This window comes from Thamnophis sirtalis, unplaced genomic scaffold (genome assembly GCF_051295495.1).
Source record: "Thamnophis sirtalis isolate CommonGarterSnake01/CBP01778 unplaced genomic scaffold, rThaSir2_p1.2 scaffold_9, whole genome shotgun sequence".
Taxonomy (NCBI): domain Eukaryota; kingdom Metazoa; phylum Chordata; class Lepidosauria; order Squamata; family Natricidae; genus Thamnophis; species Thamnophis sirtalis.
Genome location: NW_028261389.1, coordinates 80,590,138 through 80,607,274, shown reverse-complemented (window position 1 = coordinate 80,607,274; position 17,137 = coordinate 80,590,138). Strand labels below are relative to the sequence as shown.

Sequence of the window (17,137 nt, the reverse complement as noted above, 5' to 3'; positions counted from 1 at the left end):
CTTTCGATGATATGCAGAGGTTGCGGCCATCAGCTGCTGTTTGCGGATTACCTTGTAAGGCGCCTTCCCTGCGGGATCTCTGCACCATTCCAGAGGTAGCGATGGACTTCTGCGGTCTCACGACATTATCTATATTTGGCAGCTGAGTTGATTGATTTCTGGCAAGTACCTAGCATTGCTGAAGAGGCAACCTTTCTCTTTCCTGCGCTGACATTCTGAAGAGCTTTGTGGGAGTCGGACTGTTTCACGGCACTCTGCCTCCTGGCCACAATCCAACCTCACTACCCTCCACATAAAGACTCAACCAGTACATCTCATGCCGATGGGCTGCCGTTAAAACTGTTGGCATCAACAACCGTGGGGAGATGGTACCTTTGTGGCTTCGTACCTGTAGGAGGAGGAGTGGTGGAACCTGGAGGCGGAGTGAAAAGGGCAATCAGCCTAGAATCCCTATGTAGCCACAAAGGAACTAACTCTGAACTCCCTCGGATATCATTTACTTCGCGATAACCCGCTACTGGCCGTTAGTTGAGAAGTTTCCCGTGCATAGCCTTTTAGCAATATGTCAGGCGCAAAGAATCAGGGCTGTACGCTCAGTTACAGTTCAGAATATTTATGGTTCAAGACTATGTACAAGAATCTAGTTCAGGGGTGGGATTCTACCAGTCCGGGTAGCTCTGAAGATCGGTTCACCGACAAATGCACGCTCGACAAAAGCGCGCCGATGAAACCGCGGCGAGAAAAACGTGAGGTTGAAATCACGCCGACGAATGCGCGCAGAAGCGCGCCGACAACGGCTCGTTGACAAAAGCGCGCCTTCAACAAACAACTAATAACAACCTAATAACCCTAACCATAATCCTAACCCTAACCCTAACCCTGAACCTAACCCTAAACCTAACCCTGAACCTAACCCTAACCCTAACCCTAACCCTTACCTTAACTTAAATCACGCTTTTGTGGGCGCGGTTTTGTCGGCACATTGTTGTGGGCGCGTTTATGACATCACGGTTTTATCACCGTGGTTTTGTCGGCGGACTTTTGTCATGCGCGCATTTGTCGGGTCACGCTGAAGATCAGCTGGGAGCAAACTGGTTCGCTCCCACGAGCAAGTGGGCCGCCCGCTCGCCCCTGCGCTTTACCTACCTTTATCTTCTTAGCTGAGTTGTGCAGCAGAGTGGATTGGCGCACCTCAGCTGTTTTCCTTACCAAGCAGGTAAGGAAGGAAGGTAAGGATTCGCTAAACGGTGCGTGAAGCGTGCGCTTAGCAAACCGGTTGTTAAACCAGTAGAATCCCATCCCTCATCTAGTCAACTGAAGCTCAACACTAAGCTGGCACCAGGTAAGGATCAGCGGAATTCACGAGAGGTTGGGTTTCAACCGTTTGCGGGAATGTAACGACTCTCGGCCGATGACTCATCCGCCTCCCACTTCTGCTCGCTCTTGTCTGACAAAAATCAGTTTAATTCAGGGGTGTCGAACTCAAGGCCTGAGGGCTGGATCCGGCTTAGATCTGGCCCTTAGGGCTGCCCTGGGAAGTAAAGGACCGTCCCGCAGTACCTCTGCCACACGCGGTCCTCCCGAGTGCCGTTTTCACTGGCAGAGGGTTTCAAAAAGCCACCACAGCCGAAAACGGAGCTCGGGAGCTTGTTTTCGCTGGAAGAGCGCTTGGGCCGCCACAGGCGCCCCCAACACAAGTGACGTTAAACTGGCCATGCCCACACTCACCACGCCCCCCCTGAGGTCCAACACAACCTTAATGCGGCCCTCAACGAAATTAAATTCGACAACCCTGGTTTAGTTGGATCTTAACATGAGAAGAATGTGATCTTTTTGGCTGACCATGTGATAAACTGTCATAATAATTTCATCTCAGATGGAAAACTTATTGGGGGAGTCCATAATAATGATGAAATGGTAATTTCCGTCCCATATTCTTGAGCTACTGGGGGGGGGGGGAGTGTCTTTAAAGTAACTAGAAAAGGGATGGCACCAGTGGTGAGTCTCTACCAGTTCAGACCGGTTCAGCTGAACCGGTAGTGGTTTGGCAGCTTACGTCGCCGATTCCAGCCACGCCCCTGAACTGGTTCTTCAGGTAGCGCCATAGGCACGGCCATCTTGGTTTTTTTTTTGCTTCTACATATGCGCAGAACAATTTTTATTGTGCATGTGGGGCTCCCGCAAGTGAACCCATGACTCCCAGAACCCCCCCCCCCCCCCGGATGACACGAAGGGAAAGCAATCTAGGTCTCTGCTGTGTTCAATTATTAATATTTATTTCACTTACTTAATTTCTTTAATTTACTTTATTGCCAGAAGAGGCCAGAGCCAGTTTATAAGAGGACTATGAAAAGAGGCTTAAACAAAACTGTCACAATAAAACCCACAATGCTTATTTATACATCCAAATAGAAATACGGGCCAAGAGGAATGAGTCAGTAGAAGAATTGAAAAACAAATTTGAAAACATTCAAGGATGAAACAGCTGGTTAATTGAAATAAAAACTACTACTACAATCTGTCGGTTTAGCCTATTATTGAAAGTTTATTATGCATTAAACTCCTGAACTTCATCGCTACTTCAAGGATACAGAACTGTCTAACAAGGGGTGTTATTGTATACACATCCAAAGACAGAACTCTTCGAAAAATCAATGGATAAGGACATTTCTTGGCAGCTGGTGAATACAACCTCTGTTATACACAGTCACACTGGGAAAGGATAAGATGTACGGCCAGTATCTATGCAATGTCCCATTTTTATCTATTTACCCAAATGTAGAAGATGCCCAGCTTCTTAACAACTCTTCCATTAAAAAGAAGAAAACCCACTTATTGAGATTCAAGTCGTAAAAAAGAAAAAGAATTGTGGCCATTTGGGAGATGGAAGAAATGTAATGAAATCTTTCTGTCTCAACCACTCAAGCAAACCAGATTTTTTTAACTTCTAGATATCACAAGGGGACACGGTGCCTCAGTGCCTAAGACGCTGAGCTTGTCGATCAGAAAGGTTGGCAGTTCGGCGGTTCGAATCCCTAGCGCCGCGTAACGGAGTGAGCTCCCGTTCCTTGTCCCAGCTTCTGCCAACCTAGCAGTTCGAAAGCACGTAGAAATAAAATGCAAGTAGAAAAATAAGGACCCCCTTTGGTGGGAAGGGAACAGCGTTCCCTGCATCTTCGGCATTGAGTCATGCCAGCCACATGACCACGGAGACGTCTTCGGACAGTGCTGGCTCTTCGGCTTTGAAACGGAGATGGAAATATTGGAGAAAAATTTGGAAATGGGTGCAAGAAATTACAGGAGAACAGATAAAATACAAACCCGAAATCTTTCTACAGGGAATAATCAAAGGGAAATATACAAAGAAAATTAAGTACATATTAACACATGTGTTAACTACAGCTAGAATAGCATTTGCCCAATGCTGGAAACAAAATAATACCCCCTCGGATGAATTAGTGATTAAAAAAAAACTTTGGATTGTGCAGAGATGGACAAATTAACACTGAAATTAAAAGATAGAGAAGAGTCGGAATATTATGAAATTTGGAACAATTGTTACAAATGGCTGCAAAACAAGAATAAAATTAATTAAGCCCCAAAGCTATATATAAATATATATAGTGACTGTGTATAAAGGTGTGTAAATATAGAAGCGAAATATTATATACATGTACAGGTATGATGACGTAACAATGTTGATGTAATGACTGTAAGGCGTTGTAGAAGGGAAAAATAATTTAAAAATCTGCAAAAAAGGAAAAGAAACGGAGATGAGCAACGCCCCCTAGAGTCGGGAACGACTAACAGCTATGTGTGAGGGGAACCTTTATCGTTACCTTAGATATCACAAAGGTAATTATGAGGCCAGAGGCTAAAACGTATGAAGAATGTTTTCAGGAATTGGGTGTGTCTAGTCCAGTGAAAAAGCAGGACCAGGGGTGACATGATAACAGCCTTCCAGTATTTGAGGGGCTGCCCCAAAGAAGAGGGAGTCAAGCTATTCTCCAAAGCACCCGAAGGCAGGACAAGAAGCAATGGGTGGAAACTAACCAAGGAGAGAAGCAACTTAGAACTAAGGATGGATTTCCTGACAATGATAACAATTAATCAGTGGCCTTCAGAAGTTGTGGGAGCTCCATTCCTGGAGGTTTTGAAGAAGAGATTGGACAACCATTTGTCTGGAAGGGTTCAGGGCTTCCTACCTGAGCAGGGGGTTGGGCTAGAACAGTGTTTCCCAACCTTGGTGACTTTAAGTCCTGTGGACTTCAACTCCCAGAATTCCCCAGCCAGCTATGCTGGCTGGGGGATTCTGGGAGTTGAAGTCCACAGGACTTAAAGTCACCAAGGTTGGGAAAGACTGGGCTAGAAGACCTCCAAGGTCCCTTCCAACTCTGTTGTTCACTTATACCTTGGAAAGACTGACAGCTGTGGAGGTGACATCATTAAACTGACTAAGAATAGCCGAGGCAGGTGACAGTTTTTGCAAGACTTCACAAGGCAAGTTTCTTTTTGACAGCACTTGTGAAGCTGGAAACGGTTACTCTGCGTTTTGTGCCGTTGCTGAGTTATGCCGCCGGCACTAAATCTGGGGCTTTCCTTTAAGCAACACCAAAAAAGCCAACCCCCCCCCACACACACGCCAACCCCATGGTCTTCACAGCTCCCCCACTCGCTGTGAGTCACCGCCGTAGGCCTACAGATACAACCATCTCAGCTTCTTCTCCCCTCCTTCCCACCACGAAACACCTCCCGTTCCTTGACAGGAAGCTGCTATAAGCCGCTTCAAGCACAAACACCTCCTTGTCAGCTGCTAGAAGGACGCCAAGACTTGAAAATGGGAGTTCAGAATGACATTTAGTCAGCCTAGAAAACCCAGTGTTAGAAATTGCAGGGGCAAAATAGCTGCACTCTCCAATGGTTGTATGGCTCCCTGGTTGTATGGAAAGACCCTACTTGTTGTGGTCCCCTGGAGGCCTGTGGAGCTGGCAGCAGATTCGGACAGTGAGGAGGGTTGGGGAGGAAGATGGGCCAGTCCTGGAGTCTGGGGAAGGCTCGGATGAGGGCTCTGCGTCGGAGGCAGAGAGGGGGCCAGGGACGCCTGACAGTTATCAGCTGCCTTCAGAGTCAGACACGGCCATATGGAAGTGATGTGCTGTCTCTGGAATCTCCAGAGACTGACGTCAGTGAGGCAGAGGAACAAGAGGAGCCTGTTCCTAGTGCACGCATGAGCAGAGCTGCCAGAAGGCAAGATGAGTTAAGACAAAAGGAGCGACTCGGGTATAAGGCTTGGAGGTGATTGGCCCCTCCCATGGGACATAAAAGAGGAGGAAATGTTATTTGAGCCTTTGTAGGAAGCAAACTTTGTTCGTTCTGCTTAAACTTAGAAGCTCCGTTTGATTCTGTGCTCTGTTGGCTTTGCAAAAACTAATTGGCAACTAGGTCTCTGGCAGCGTTTCAAGGGAGATAAAGGTGGGTACTTATCAGCCTTATCCCGAAAGACTTTGGCAGACTTCTGCCAGACTATTTACAAACTATTTATGTGACTCATTACGGGCTACGAATGGACATAATTCACAGCCTTTTTAATAAAAAGAGAGTTTTTGGGACTAAGCATGTGGTTTTTACTGTCTCAGGAAGCCTAAGCCAGAACACTACTTAGAGCAGGGAGTTTCCTTAAGAGCGGGAGTGTCAAACTCAAACCCCATGGGCTGGAAGTGGCCTGCGATACGGTCAGATCTGGGCCAGCTGGACTGCCCTACACTACCCAGTGCGAAGGGGAAAGATCGGGCCAGCGTAGCTTCGGCCCGGTCTACCCAATGTGAAGAGGAAACATGCCAGCAGTTTAGGGAGTGGCGTCAAGCTGGCCACACCCACCCAGTTGCCCATGCCACCCCTGGTTGCCATGCCCTCCCAGGGTCAACCACAGCCCTGATGAAATTGAGTTTGACACCCCTACTTCAGAGGAACGGTTCCTCCTGAAGACTATGTCGGGGGTTCCAAATAGCATCCAAAATTAAATCAGAGTCCAAGGCAAAGTATTGCTCAATGTTCCAATTTATGGAGAGAGCCACGTTGGCACATCTGGGAAAACCCGAATCTGAAGGCTTCCCAGTTTTCCCCACCCAGTTGAAAGTCCAAGATCCTTCCCCCACACCCACAGGTCCATCCCATGGTCCAATCTCCCACTGCCACGCTGGCATCTTCCACCCATCAACTTCCGGTCAGGTGCAGAACAAAGATGACCTTGGCTTTCTAGAAAGAATGTTGTTATGGCTACCTATCATCTCACTCCATACAATCCCCGCTTCCATTTCCCCACCATAGAAAATGCCTAGCAGAATAATAGAAAGTGCGGCATGCCAAACATCCAAAAGAAAAGAAGATTGAAGGCCTGACAGACTGCAGCAGAAGGAAACACCACATCTCCTCAGCTACGGGCCAGCTGGAGAGGGAACGGTATACGACCAATGACCCGGTTATAGAAAGAAGCCGAAAACCCACAGGGTAAATTGTGTTGCTGCCCACCAAGGCTGAGCCCATGCGGGAAGAGGTCCAAGGTACATTTGCTAAAAATACACCGTAAAGATTGTGAACTAAATCAGACCCGTTTTGTTTACAGTCCATTGAGATGAGCGAATAAATTTCTTTTTTCTTTTAAAAAAAGAGAGAGAGAGAAAATTGTCTCCTCTCTGCTCCTTTCCTGCAGTCATTCCTTTTGTAAATCTAAATGGGGATGTTGAAAGAAAGCCAAACTCTAAATATAAAGGAAGGAGCCAGTGAGGAAGTTCTAACTCAAAGAAGGGAGAGAGAGAGAAAGGAGGAGGAATTGAGCTTTCCATCTTCCCTGTATGTACTGGAGTAAGAAGCGTGGAATTGAATGGGGTTTACTTAGAATAGAATGACAGAGTTGGAAGGGACCTTGGAGGTCTTCTAGTCCAACCCCTCTGCTTAGGCAGGAAACCCTACACCACTTCAGACAAATGGTTATCCAATCTCTTCTTAAAAACCTCCAGTGTTGGAGCATTTGCAACTTCTGTAGGCAATTAATCCACTGATCAATTGTTCTCACTGTTAAGAAATTCCTCCTTAGTTCTAAGTTGCTTCTCTCCTTGGGTAGTTTCCACCCATTGCTTCTTGTCCTGCCCTCAGGTGCTTTGAGAATAGCTTGACTCCTTCTTCTTTGGGGCAACCCCTGAGATATTGGAAGACTGCTATCGCTTCTCCCCTAGTCCTTCTCAGTTAGCAATACGGGCTGCGTGATATTAGCAACGGTTCCTACAGAAATAGCAAGCTGATTGCATTGGCTGTATTTGTATGAGAGGAATGATCTGATGGGAATCTGGACTTCAGCCATCTATCATATCTTTCTAAAAGTGTACCACTGTAATGATGTATAGGCAGGGCCAAAACACACTGCTCACAATAAAATAAATGACAGTTGCTTCCCAACTAAGTAACATCATCAGTGCACACACTCTCTCTCTCTCTCTCTCTCTCTCTCTCTCTCTCTCTCTCTCTCTCTCTCTCTCTCTCTCTCTCTCTCAGTCTATCTATCCATCCATCTACTTACATCCATCTATTCCTATTTGTCCATCCATCCATCCATCAATCCACATCATTTATCCATCCATACCTACCAATCTGTCCATCCATCCATTATCTATCTATCTATCTATCTATCTATCTATCTATCTATCTATCTATCTATCTATCTATCATCTATCCATCCATCCATCCATCCATCCATCCATCCATCTACCCATCCATCTACCCATCTACCCAGCCATTTATCCATCCATCTATTTACATCATCGATCCATCATCTATCTATCCATACCTACCAATCTGTCCATCCATCCATCATATATATCTCTGTGTCAGTCAGTCAGTCAGTCTGTCTGTCTGTCTGTCTCTCCATCCATCCATCCATCCATCCATCCATCCATCCATCCATCCATCTATCATCTATCATCTATCATCTATCATCTATCATCTATCATCTATCATCTATCTATCTATCTATCTATCTATCTATCTATCTATCTATCTATCTATCTATCTATCTATCTATCTATCATCTATCATCTATCTATCTACCCAGCCATTTATCCATCCATCTATTTACATCATCCATCCATCATCTATCCATCCATACCTACAAATCTGTCCATCCATCCATCATATATATATCTCTCTGTGTGTCTGTCTGCCTGTCTGTCTATATCTATCTATCTATCTATCTATCTATCTATCTATCTATCTATCTATCTATCTATCTATCTATCTATCCATCCATCCATCCATCCATCCACCCACCCACCAATATCTCTCTGCCTGCCCCCCCCCTTGATTTTTTTTTTGACCCATCTGTCCGCCATAAACACCCATCCTATATACCGACATTGCAACCACCACAAAAAAAATACGTGAAATGTTTACATCCTCATCCACGAAACGCCTGCAGGAAAACCAGCAAGCTCAGAGAACATCAAGGACCCGTCAATCCAACCTTCAAGTACAAATATTATCTCCTCTGACAATTTATTACCCTCCCCTTTTGTCCTCCAGGATGGAAGTGTTTGAACGATTACAGGGAAAAGACGCGCCTTCTTCGGTCCCTGGCGCTATTGTGCCATATGGTCGGATGGCTGCTTTTCTACTACTTCCTCCCCAGTTCTCGCACTTACAAAGCAGCAGCTGTACACAGCCATGAATGAACAAAACGGAGAGAACAGAACACTTTGTCCCCGGATTCACAGCTAAGAGAAGCTGCGCGCAGAATTAAATATATTCATCGCAAGACGGGCCTTAAATATATTGCAGAGCTGTACAAGATCTCTCTGGCAACCTTCTCTGGATAACCCTGGGAATTAATTTCTCGGTGCTCTGCAGGGGGGAGGATGAGTTATGGGGGGGAAGGAGGAGGCGGAAATTCCCCATCAGCGTAGAGTACAGAATTCAGATTTATGGGCGGGGGGAGCATATTTACGACACCTTTCCCAAGCCTTCCCAGGGAGGTGAGGCGGAAATAATGAAGCCAGCGGTCGAGAGGCTATCGAGGTGTATCGAGCATCGCACGTTCCTCTGGGGTCTAAAATCATTGTCAAAATGCAGACCCCAAGGAGGAGCTCTCGCAGGCAGGGGTTGGGCTACGTGGGGTTCCATCATGGAGGGGGGGGGAAAGGGGGCGCCTGAGAGATGGATCTGCGTACTTGGACATAAGAGACAAATCATGACTGTGGATTTATTTATTAGGGAGTTTTATAGCGCCTGATCAAGATAACGGAATTGGAGTAGAAGACCTCCACGGTCCTTTCCAGCTTCTGTTCTGTTCTGTTCTGTTCTGCTCTGCTCTGCTCTGCTCTACTCTATTCTACTATTCTACTCTACTCTCCTTTATCATACCCTACCCTACCCTTCCCTTCCCTTCCACTCCGGTCCACTCCACTCTATTCTGAATTCTATTCTGCATTCTATCCCATCCCATCCCATTCTATCTTCTCTTCTCTTCTCTTCTCTTCTCTTCTCTTCTCTTCTCTTCTCTTCTCTTCTCTTCACTTCACTTCACTTCACTTCACTTCACTTCCCTTTTCCTATTCTATTCTCGTGACCCGTCAAAAGCGCGTTCCACAAAAGAGCGGCCGACGAAATCGCGTATGTGACGTCATCACAACGCGACGAAAAAGATCGAAAAATTGAAATAAAAATTAAATTACAGCAAGCCAATTCACATAAAGGTAAGGGTTAGGTTAAGGGTTAGGGTTAGGGTTAGAGCGTTAGCGTTACATTTAGCGTTAGGTTAAGGGTTAGCGTTAGATTTTTCGTTACGTTAAGGGTTAGGTTTAGGGTTAGGTTTAGGGTTAGGTTTGGGGGGGTTAGGGGAAGGTTTTAGCTTTATTTTTACATTTTTCGATCTTTTTCGTCGCGCTGTGATGATGTCACATACGCGCTTTCGTCGACCGCGATTTTGTCGTCCGCGGTTTTGTGGTAGAACCTTCTATTCTATTCTATTCTATTTTCTCTTCTCCACTTCCCTCCCTTTCCCTTCCATTTTCTTTTCTTTTCTATTCCATTCTATTTTCTCTTCTCTTCTCCACTTCCCTCCCCTTCCCTTTTCCTATTTTATTCTATTCTATTTTGTTCTGTTCTGTTCTGTTCTATTCTGCTCTGCTCTGCTCAATTCCACATTCTATTCTGTCCCATCAAGACCATGTCCAGATATTGGGTTTTACAGTGAAGATCCCAAAATGAATTTCCACGAAAGATTATCTCAGAGCCAGGATGGTCTCCAGAGCTTTACAAGGATCTCAGCGCAGACATGCATTAGTATGTACACATTGCCAATTTGTATTTGTTTTTTTTTTTAAAGAGATGAAATTCAAACTGATACTCACAATTGCATAACCAGATACAGATGGCTTGAGCTCTCATAAATGTCTTCCAGGGCCACAATGTTTTCATGCTTGATCCTAGGGAAAAAGAGAGTAAAAGAAGGTTAAAAACTAAGCACCCAGGGACGGTACATTTGTATAACGGAGCCAGATGGGCGATCTGGAGCCAGTCGTACCCTCTCAGTCCTCAGAAGCTGGCAACGGCGAGCCTGAAATCTGGCCAAGAAACCTGCAAGGATTCGTCCACTAGGAGTCAATGCTGACTCAGAACGAGACTCAAGATAATGTTGTGGCCCGCCAGTGGCCATTGGAGCTGGCAGCAGATTCGGACAGGGAGGAGGTTGGGGAGGAACCTGGGCCAGTTCTGGAGTCTGGGGAAGGCTCTGATGAGGGCTCTGTGTCGGAGGCAGACAGGGGGCCAGGGACGTATGCCAGTTATCAGCTGCCTTCGGAGTCGGACATCAGTGAGGCAGAAGAACAGCTGGAGCCTGTTCCCAGTGTGCGCATGCGCAGAGCTGCCAGACGAAGGGAACAGCTAAAGAACAGGGGTCGACTTGGGAGTGAGGCCACAGGTGGACGGTGAATGGCCCCTCCCAGAGGGAATAAAAGAGGAGCGAAAGGGGAGTGGAGTTTGCAGGAGACAATTAGTTCGCTTCATTGGCCTGTGACTCTCCGAGGCTCCTTGCCAAGTTCTGCAGATCTCAGCCTGGCAGCTCTCCAAGACAGATAAGGTCTGTGACTGTAAATCCTCCCTTGAAAGACTTTGCTGGATGTCAATGAGCAAAATTCACAGGAAATTAATAAAAGGTTTTTTTTGTTGGGACAAGGAGTTGGCTTCAGGCTCTTGGGAAGCCTCGGCCAGAACAGATGTCCGTTTATCTATAGTATACCAAAACCCATTAACCTTTTCCTTGCAAGGTTAAGAGGCTCTTCTGGAAGATTAAACAGCAGGGGGCAGCATCCGATTAACCATGGTTAGGATCAAAGGTTAAGCAGTTTTCGGAGACTGAATTAGCACCATGAGAAATCTCAATGTTCCAAAACAGACGGAGATGCCAAAAACATGGTATATAAGCTAACAGAAAGCTATTTTTTTGCATTTTGGGGAAGGGTCAAGGCCTGGAGGTGTTTCTGAAGTCAAGCTGACACTTGAAGAAGACTTTGAAAAGATGCTCTGTTGTTCAAGCATCTGCTTCTACCGATCCAAACAATCTAGGCAGATCCTTTTGGAACTCAACGCAAATTAAACGGGCTGGGAAGTGCACTGATAATTGGGCTCGTAGATTCAAAATCAGCTCCAGTCTGAAAATTCATCCCAAAGGGCTGGCTTGAATACATTCTGGTCCTCAACCATTTTGAAAACTGATCTGACAATTATAAGGCACTCAGCTGAAGAAACACAGAAACGTCTGTAGTAAACAAATATTATGCTACGCACAGAAATTATATTCCAGAAATATTGTATGAGCTGTCTATTTGGACAGAATAATTTTGGATTTCATTCTGTTATACCATTCCATACTACGTCTAACTATAGGCAGAGGTAACATTCAAGAGATAAAGGTTCCCTTCGCATATATGTGCTAGTCGTTCCTGACTCTAGGGGGCGGTGCTCATCCCCGTTTCAAAGCCGAAGAGCCAGAGCTGTCCGAAGACGTCTCCGGGGTCATGTGACCGGCATGTCTCAATACCGAAGGCGCACGGAACGCTGTTCCCTTCCCACCAAAGGTGGTTCCCATTTTTCTACTTGCATTTTTTACTTGCTTTCGAACTGCTAGGTTGGCAGAAGCTGGGACAAGTCATGGGAGCTCACTCCGTTACGCGGCGCTAGGGATTCGAACCGCCGAACTGCCGATCTTTCTGATCGACAAGCTCAGCATCTTAGCCACTGAGCCACTGCATCCTAATACAGATAATCTTAGCATGTATGTGTGAGGGGAACCTTTACCTTTCATACTTTAAACACATTTCTTTAAAGTAGAAATTCGTTCCAAAACTGTTTCCGGAAGATATAAATTTATTACAAAAAAAAGAGAAAAGTCTGTGCAAATATTTCTACAAAACTGACAATGTTCCCATACTTACAGATTTGCCTAACAGATGCTCTCGTTATGGTATCTTTCCCATTGTGTTCATTTCGGTAGACAATTTCCTTAACATATCTAAAATATTCTTTTTCTAAAAAAGAAACCTAGTCCCAATCGTCTTTATTTGAGAGTAGAACTTGCTCTAAAATTCGAGCGGAACTGTTTTGGGGCTGGCGAAATTCAAATGTTTTTACTACGGGTTCTGTAGGGCGTGGCTTGGTGGGCGTGGCAGGGGAAGGATACCGCGAAATCCCCTCCGCACTCGGGGGCCAGCCAGAGGTGTTATTTGGCGGTTCTCCGGACTACTCAAAATTTCCCCTACTGGTTCTCCAGAACCGGTCAGAACCGGCTGAATTTCATCCCTGCATTACTCTCAAACCAAACCAGCGTAGGTTCGTCTCGGTAGGAAAACACACTTATCCCTTCTCTTCCTTTCTGGGGTGAGCGGCAGTGGTGGGTTTCGGATCCCGTCCCAACCGGTACGCTGCGACGGGGCCGGGAGTCCACCACGGGCATGCACACTGCCCACAAATGCGCATCCGCCAACCTGTGATGCTCCAGCTGCTTGGCGGAGTGTCGCACGGGTGCCGTATGCTGCTCCCGTGTCCCCATATGGCCCGCTGGCTTAAAAAGAGGTAAGAAACAAGGGCGGGGAGGGGGGCAATGGAAACACCATTCTGGTACGGTGGCAGCTGCTCCCAGCTGCCACTGGTACATCCATAACAGGGTGTACCACCAAGAACCCACCACTGGTGAGTGGTGCTACTCTTACGGTGGGGCAAAGGCCCTAAGCCAAAGAAATTGAAGGTTGAAGGGGAGAAATGAAAAGGCCTATTGTTAAATCTAGCCTACTTTGAGACTGTTTGATATTCTTCTTTAGAGCTTCCAACCTTTCTTATTTGTAAGCCGCCCTGAGTCTTCCGAGAGTGAGCGGCATACAAGTTAAATCCTTCTGAAATTCAGCCCTCATTCCTTCTTTTCTACAAATATTGTACTTCTTCTATACTGTCCCTTACTTTGAATCTGATACAAAATTCATTTATCATCACTTCTCTCTTTCCTTCCTTCCTTCCTTCCTTCCTTCCTTCCTTCCTTCCCCCTCTTCCCTTTTTGCTTCCTTCCTTCCCTTTTTCCTTCCTTCCTTCCATCCTTTCTTTTTCCTTCCTTCCTTCCTTCCTTCCTTCCTTCCTTCCTTCCTTCCCTTCTCTTCCTTTTTTGCTTCCTTCCTTCCCTTCCCTTTTTCCTTCCTTCCATCCTTTCTTTCTTTTTTCTTTCTTCCCTTCTCTTCCCTTTTTCCTTCCCTTCTCTTCCCTTTTTCTTTCCTTCCTTCCTCTCCCCTTTTCTTCTTTCTTCCTTCTTTCCTTCCTTCCCTTTTTCCTTCCTTCCCTTCCATTTTCCTTCCTGCCATCCTTTCTTTCTTCTTTCTTCCCTTCTCTTCCCTTTTTCCTTCCTTCCTCCCTCTCCCCTTTTCTTCTTTCTTCCTTCTTTCCTTCCTTCCCTTTTTCCTTCCTTCCTTCCATCCTTTCTTTCTTCTTTCTTTCTTCTCTTCCCTTTTTCTTTCCTTCCCTTCTCTTCCCTTTTTCTTTCCTTCCTTCCTCTCCCCTTTTCTTCTTTCTTCCTTCTTTCCTTCCTTCCCCTTTTCCTTCCTTCCTTCCTTCCATCCTTTCTTTCTTTTTTCTTTCTTCCCTTCTCTTCCCTTTTTCTTTCCTTCCCCTCCCTTCCCTTTTTCTTCCTTCCTCTCTACTTTTCTTCTTTCTTCCTTCCTTCTTTCCTTCCTTCCCTTTTTCCTTCCTTCCTTCCTTCCCTTCCCTTTTTCCTTCCTTCCTTCCTTCCTTCCTTCCTTCCTTCCTTCCTTCCTTCCATCCTTTCTTTCTTTTTTCTTCCTTCCTTCTCTTACCTTTTTCCCTCCTTCCCTTTCTTTTCCTTTCTTCATCCCTCCCTTCCCATTTCTCTCTCTCTCTTTTCTTTCTTTCTTTCTTTCTTTCTTTCTTTCTTTCTTTCTTTCTTTCTTTCTTTCTTTCTTTCTTTCTTTCTTTCTTGTTTCTTTCTCACACATCCCAATTCAACTGCATTCAACTTGCTTTTATGTTTCTCTTCCACTCCTCCCATCCATCACAAATTCTTAGATATCCATTTTTATTTCCAGCGTAAAGAATCGATTCTTCTGCAGTACACCGCACACCATCCATTGCCTATCAAACCCTTTCCATTCAATGCTTTCCTCTTGAAAATATCCACCAGATTCTAGGTTTTGTTTTTTGTTTTTAAATGGCCCGAAGGGAGCGGGTGAGTCATCCTGCCTCACACAGAAGGGCTGAAGGGCTGCGGAGAAAATTAAACGCTACAAGGTAATCGACAAAAGTAGATAATTACCGCAAAAATAATTCATTGTTCCCAGTCAATCTAAGACAAGTTGAAATGAAGCCACTTCCTTTATGGAAAAGGGGGAAGAATGAGAAAGGGCAATTAGCATAAGATGCTAAAGAGAGTTTAGCGTTGCCAAAGCTGAAATTGTATTTTGCAACTTGGGTTGCAAAATAGTTTACTTGAGTTTGGTTAAAAGGAAGGTTTTGTTTGGTTAAAAGAAAAGGGTGACGTTGGAAATTATTAGACCGAGAAGGACATGATATGAGATTTGGGTGGCATCAGGGGTGAGATTCAGCCGGTTCGGGCAAATCAGTAGCTCCGATGATCAGCTGGGGAGTGAACCAGTTTGCTCTGACGAATAAGTGGGCACGCTAAATTGCCCCTCCACTTTAATTACCTATCTCTCATCTTCGACCTCTGAACTTTCTTAGTTTTAAATTTTCCTCTTGAGCCCTTGGCTTTTTCTTCTTGTAATCCTTCTGAAATTCAGCCCTCATTCCTTCTTTTCTACATATATTGTACTTCTTCTATACTGTCCCTTACTTTGAATCTAATACAAAATTCATTTATCATCACTTCTCTCTTTCCTTCCTTCCCTTCTCTTCCTTTTTTGCTTCCTTCCTTCCCTTCCCTTCCCTTTTTAATTCCTTCCTTCCTTCCATCCTTTCTTTCTTTTTTCTTTCTTCCCTTCTATTCCCTTTTTCCTTCCTTCCTCCCTTCCTTCCTTCCTTTTTTCTTTCTTCCCTTCTCTTCCCTTTTTCTTTCCTTCCCTTCTCTTCCTTTTTTTCCCTTCCTTCCTTCCTTCCTTTTAGCTGATTCACGCAGCAAAACGGATCGCTGCACCTCAGCTGTGTTACTCCCCAGAAATCACGTGGAAGGTAAGTTTTGTTAAAACTTTGCACATGTGTAGAGCACGCATCAAGCGCAAGCATGCGCGGAGTGGTCACGCCCGCGGGAATCACGCAGTCACAGAACCGGTTGTTAAACTGGCAGGATCCCACCACTGGGTGGCATGCCTACCTATGGCATAAAGGTACAAGTTCCCCTCGCACATATGTGCTAGTCATTCCCGACTCTAGGGGGCGGTGCTCATCTCCGTTTTAAAGCCGAAGAGCCAGCGCTGTCCGAAGACGTCTCCGTGGTCATGTGGCCGGCATGACTCAACACCGAAGGCGCACGGAACGCTGTTCCCTTCCCACCAAAGGTGGTTCCTGTTTTTCTACTTGCATTTTTTACGTGCTTTCGAACTGCTAGGTTGGCAGAAGCTGGGACAAGTCACGGGAGCTCACTCCGTTATGCGGCCCTAGGGATTCGAACCGCCAAACTGCTGACCTTTCTGATCTACAAGCTCAGCACCTTAGGCACTGAGCCACCGCGTCCCCACTTTTACCTTTTACCAATGGCATACACAAGTTAAATTCAAGGTTGATTTGGGAAATCCTTTTATCAGATGAACAAATAAAAACCTAGAATATAACCAAAATACCTCTATGGCTACCTCTCTAAGAAGAATATATTATGGGAAAGAAATGGCAATTAAACAGAAAGGGTTACGATATGGTGACCTATGAGAATACTCCCAAGGGCATAATTAAATTAAAACCCAGAGAAGTTTTAATATCATAAGGTTTGAAATGTCAATGGTTTCCGTATGTGCAACTTTCTCAGAATGGTTTAAAATTGATCAAGGAGTGAATGTTTTTGAACAGAACAAAAAAAACCCACGTTTGAAATAGAATTATGAGTGACTGCGAAAACGGATACATTTTTTTGTTAAAATTACCAACACAAGAAGAATGAATTAAAAATTGCATAACACTATGGGCACAAAATTTGGGACGAGTCAGATATCAGTTTATATATATATAAACTGATATATATATAAAGTATAGATCTATTTCAAGCTATTTAGCTCTCATCAGCTAGCCGATCTATACTAGTCTCCCTTTATTTATTTATCAGCACAAATAAAAAAACACAAATATAACAAAGGCAACAGTAAAAAATATTGGGTTTCTGTCGTGATGGACTCTTGTGACGAGCCGATTGACAGATGATGGAAGCAGTTAGCTTCCATAATTGGGGCTTACCAGGGGTTGCAAAAAAAATAAAAAAAATCTAATAGATACCTTTCACCCTGGCTTCGCTGATAACAGATAAGAGCCTGTGGCCTAATGGCTAAGAAGTCTGCCTAGAAAGTAATATAGCCCAGGTTCAAATCCCAGTAAGGGTATGGCTAGCTGATGAGAGCTAAATAGCTTGAAATAGATCTATACTAGTCTCCCTTTA

General features: G+C 45.1%; 1 protein-coding gene across 1 annotated transcript in view; it reads right to left on the bottom strand.

Moving 5' to 3' along the window:
• CAMK1D (calcium/calmodulin dependent protein kinase ID) overlaps positions 1-17,137 on the bottom strand; it is a gene marked incomplete in the record, with an annotated part of 231,385 nt that overhangs the window by 87,927 nt on the left and 126,321 nt on the right. The window contains 1 exon segment of the mRNA XM_087722389.1: positions 10,398-10,472. Within this exon segment, the coding sequence (XP_087578515.1) occupies positions 10,398-10,472 (75 nt within the window).